The following is a 4,753-nucleotide window of genomic DNA, read 5'->3' on the forward strand; positions in this document are numbered from 1 at the left end:
TATAAGTTTATTCAGAATCAGCTCAAAGTTGATACATAAATAAGTAAATGTATATGCATTAGAAAAATTCACATTTTATAGGGCAAGTCCAGAATGATACAGAGAGTTTGTTGACTTATGCTACTGGAGAAACATTTGCAAATTATTCCAATCCAAACCATATTCCAGTATTTCTTGATCAAATTGATTCTGAAACTAGAGTAGAAGCTGAGAGAATATGTGGAGGGTCTAATAAGATTGAGTGCATTTTTGATTACAGTCAAACAAAGAATGAAGAATTAGCATTAGACACTCAGACAACAATGGAACAAAATGAACTGAAGAAGCAAATAGGAAGTAAGTACATAAGAAAATATACCTGTATCAGCTACTACAATGTCTCTGTAGATAACTTGCCTCCAGTGATTGAAGCTAGTGATACTTTCATGCTGACAGTAGGAGAAACTGCACTATACACAATTAATATCACTGACCCTGGAGACACTATCAGTGTTACTATTGATGGAGAGTTTCCACACACACTTGATCAAGATGGATCAATATGGACACTTAATGTAACGCATTCTTCTCTCGTAAAATTCTCATTTAATGTGATAGCAAGTGACTCATTCAATGCAACATCAGTAATAACTCCTCAAGTATGTAAAATTTATCAATTAACTGCACCATAAACATTAATTTATTCATTTAATAAAATCAATTATTATTATTATATTTAGGTAAGAATTTGTGGTTGTCCTGCAGATAGAGGCAATTGTACTATTGAAGGTGTACAGAATGCTTCCAGTAACCCGTTGATTTTGATTTGTGATTGTATTGAAGGTACAAATAATAAGCAAATACCATTACTTACTGAGAGGATTTTGGTACAAATTAATATCAATTAATGTACAAGATGATTTATTGGCGAGGAATCATTATTCACAATTGGTGGTTTTATGAAGAAATTGTCAATATAAAATCCACAATTTCTTTCCACAGGCAAATTCACCAAATATTACTCCTGCCAATAAATAATCCTGTACAGTATATTTACGACAACTTTATTTTGCAATCGCATAATGGAATTGTCAATTACCAAAACACACTTTACCAATTAATTTTTCTCTCATTTTGGTATTTTAATCTTTGAGTGTCTTTGCCATTTAATTGTAAAACTAATTTTGCTTTATCCAATAGCATATGAAGGAGAATATTGTGAGGGTGATTTTGATGGTTGTACTGAAGTATCATGCTTCAATGATGCTACATGTACTGATGTACCAGCACCTGGAACTGGTGCCACTTGCCCACCTTGTCCTAATGGATACACTGGAGATGGATTAATATGTGATGGTGAGTGAATTATATTGCCTATGTGTATCTTGCTTATTGTGTTAATTATATACTTATACACACATGCAGATATTGATGAATGTGATTCATCTAGTACCAGCAATTGTTCTCATTTCTGTAACAATACTATTGGTAGTTATCACTGCACTTGTATGCCTGGATATGAGCTTCATAGTGATGGAAGATCATGCAATGGTAATATACAAACATGAATAAACTAATCTTTTAACTGATCGTAATAGAAATTGATGAATGTGAGAGGCTACTTGATAATTGTCAGCAAGAATGCATGAATACTGATGGATCTTTTAGTTGTAGTTGTTTTGATGGATTCTTACTACAAGATGATGGTCGTAGTTGTAAGAGTAAGCAAGTAATTTAAAAGCTTCTCCTTATTTTGTCTTCAATTTATTTCTTGATGCATAGATGATCCTAGCAGAGAATGTTTAGATGATAATGAGTGTGAGCAGTTCTGTGTTTATGATAACTACACTGAGACTGAAAATTGTTCTTGTCAAAGTGGGTATAATTTATCCTCTAACATGGAAAACTGCACAGGTAAAAGTGTTAAGTGATAAATTAGAACTCATGTTTTAGTCATCAGATATTGATGAGTGCTCAGCAACTAATCCTTGCACTCAGATTTGTAACAATGCAATAGGAAGCTTTGGGTGTAACTGTTTAGATGGATTTCAACTCCAGTCTGATGGGTTTACTTGTACAGGTAAACTGACAGTGTATCTGTGCTGCAAAATTTTTTGATATTTTTATTAGATATTGATGAGTGTCTGGTGCTAAGCTCTTGTTCAGAGCCTAGAATAAGATGTGTGAATAGTCCTGGAAGTTTTGACTGCTTCTGTCCACTAGGAACAGAATTTCAAGATGGATCATGCACAGGTAGCTAAGGATTTTTTTATAAATCAAGAAAATTCTACTTTAAATTACGATTGCTTATTTTGTAGTTATTTTGCAACCAGTTCGTTCCTCATCTTCTGAATCATTTCATATGTCTTCCTTACCTAAAAATCCAAGTTTATCATATTCTTTTTCTTTCTTTTCTTCAACTACTCCCTCACCATCTTCTATTCCAACTGTTCCAGCAAACTCAGGAGTGGTTGTTGTATTAAATGGAACCAATGCAAGCACTGTATGTAATTTTTTAAAATTGTTATTAGTTGTATTGCTAAAAACTTTAAAGTTTACAGCATGATAATTTTTTGTGATAGTTTGATGTAGAGAGTTTCAAGAATGTAACAGCAGAGGCTTTGAATGAATATTGTAGCAGTAATAACTGTACCAGCGCTTTTTTGCAAAATAGAAAAAGGTAACAATGAAAAAATTGTATTGACACAGTTATTAATTTATTATAGGTCAGCAACAAATAGTATTATAGAACCTGATGATATAGTTATTACTGAAACAACTGAAACAAGTAATGGACTAAAAGTGACGTTTTATGTCAAAGGAAAATCTGGAACTCCTGTTGATGCCAGTGCAGTAGTGGCAGCTATAAAGGCAAGCTAATAATATAGTTTTATAATAGTTTTATTTTGTAAAATATTGTTTTGTTCTTTAATTACTGACGTTTAAGCATTATTTATTTTGCAATGGCATTGTGCTGTAGCCAAAGCAATATACGGTGTAGCCTAGCAAAACTTATTTTTAAAATTATTCATAAATTTATAACACTGATGTTTTACTCATTACAGCACTTAGCTTCTTTAACCTGATTCAGTTATATACTTTTATGAATGATTATCATTCATATAAAATTTTTAATTATAGGCAGCTGATTCAAGATATGTTAATGCTGGGTTCACAATTGCTAGTCTTACATTACTAAATCCACCATCAACTACTATTGTAGTGACACCTACTGCTTCAGCAACTCCTACAGATGATGGACTATCTGCTGGACAAATAGCAGGAATAACAATTGGAGTTGTAATTGGAACCTTACTCATGATAATGATAATAATCAGTGTGGCCTGTCTTATATGGTAAATTGACCTCAAGTCAATACTATATGCATGAAGAGTATGTTTCATAGCTATAGGAAAAGATCCAATAAAGTTATTAATAGAGAAAATAATAGTGACTTTACTGTTGAAAATCAATATCAAGAAACTATTCCACCTACTCCTGCAGGTAAATAATTCCAATACATATTTTTTAAATTTCAAGTTCTGAAAATATTAGGTTCAGTCCGCAGTATCAAATTAAAATTGGCCCAAGACTTTGACAGTAGTGATGAAGATGAAAGTGAAAGTGAAGATGATCTTAAGAGCATCATTATGAATGAAAGAGTAAATTTAGGTGGCCAAGTTGAAAGTTTTGGTGTGATGCCTGAAGAATCTAAAGAAACTTTCCTCTAAATATTTTTGTGCTGAATTTATTGCTGTTTAGTAGATCTTGTCTTTCCTTTCTGCAATTTTAATTTAGTCAGTGTTACTCCTTTAGTAAGTTTTGTAGTGTCTATGGCTCGATTTGTTTGTACTAACACTAGTCTAGTTATTAATCTAGTTATTAATAATAGTTTATCTATTGTTATTTTAATAAACAATGGGACTCAAGCCATACTGGGTCTGACAATATGAGGCTGAGTGGAGCTGCCAAACTTTTTGCTAGGATTTTCTTCTTTTGCTTGCTAAAAATTCAATGCAACAGTGCACTAATGGATCAATCCGCTTGGTAACTAGACAATGGTAAGCCTAGGCATAAACATGTGCTTTTTTTAAATTTAATAACCAGTCATTTGTAGTGATTGCTGGGGACAACAAAGATTCCAGCATCTGAGCATCATCTGTGTGTATATAGACAGCTCAATATAGGATACTAATTATAGTTTTTAGGTGCATGAGGTCCAACTGCTGCACAAATTAACTGATCTTAGATATCTACTATCACTCAGTACTAGAGCTTTATTGTAATGTATTATAATATAACTTTTGCAACTCCCTGAAGATGTTGTAATGTATTATAATATATATAATAAATCAAAGGTGTGTACTTAATAATTAGTGTATGCATAACTATACATGTCATTACAAGTACAGTTACACCACATTTATTATTATTATTATATTATTAGATTTTACAGCAAAATAATAGACTGAAATAGTAACAAAATGTGGATAGTGTACTAAGTTTGAGTTCGTGCTGAAGGTACACCAGTACGCTCTACTGGTGCCCAGAATATTAAAAATAAAAAGATTAAATTAAATGAATTTAGGAGAGTAAAAAGTAAAATAAGAATGAACAGACTGATAGATTAGGGAGGGTGAAGAGGTGAGAAGTTGGGAGTACGATGGATTTGAGAGCACTTGGAGCAGGGGCATAAAAAGTGAAATGTGCACGGTACATTGGGGTTAAAATTATCGACAAAGTGGTTCCAAAAGTAATCCTTTAAATGATGTTT

General features: G+C 32.3%; 1 protein-coding gene across 1 annotated transcript in view; it reads left to right on the forward strand.

Annotated features, from left to right (window-relative positions):
- Positions 1 to 3,898, forward strand: part of LOC109580631 (IgGFc-binding protein-like) — an 11,423-nt gene extending 7,525 nt beyond the window's left edge. The window contains exons 6-17 of the mRNA XM_019994035.1: positions 1,318 to 1,335; positions 1,405 to 1,530; positions 1,578 to 1,700; positions 1,762 to 1,893; positions 1,940 to 2,059; positions 2,110 to 2,232; positions 2,298 to 2,482; positions 2,562 to 2,659; positions 2,706 to 2,850; positions 3,121 to 3,335; positions 3,386 to 3,483; positions 3,535 to 3,898. Coding sequence (XP_019849594.1) covers positions 1,318 to 1,335; positions 1,405 to 1,530; positions 1,578 to 1,700; positions 1,762 to 1,893; positions 1,940 to 2,059; positions 2,110 to 2,232; positions 2,298 to 2,482; positions 2,562 to 2,659; positions 2,706 to 2,850; positions 3,121 to 3,335; positions 3,386 to 3,483; positions 3,535 to 3,710 — 1,559 coding nt within the window. The 3' untranslated portion in view covers positions 3,711 to 3,898. The remainder of the gene's footprint in view (positions 1 to 1,317; positions 1,336 to 1,404; positions 1,531 to 1,577; positions 1,701 to 1,761; positions 1,894 to 1,939; positions 2,060 to 2,109; positions 2,233 to 2,297; positions 2,483 to 2,561; positions 2,660 to 2,705; positions 2,851 to 3,120; positions 3,336 to 3,385; positions 3,484 to 3,534) is intronic.
- The last annotated feature ends 855 nt before the right edge of the window (positions 3,899 to 4,753 follow it).

Source organism: Amphimedon queenslandica, unplaced genomic scaffold (assembly GCF_000090795.2).
Source record: "Amphimedon queenslandica unplaced genomic scaffold, v1.1 AMPQUscaffold_13483, whole genome shotgun sequence".
NCBI lineage: Eukaryota > Metazoa > Porifera > Demospongiae > Haplosclerida > Niphatidae > Amphimedon > Amphimedon queenslandica.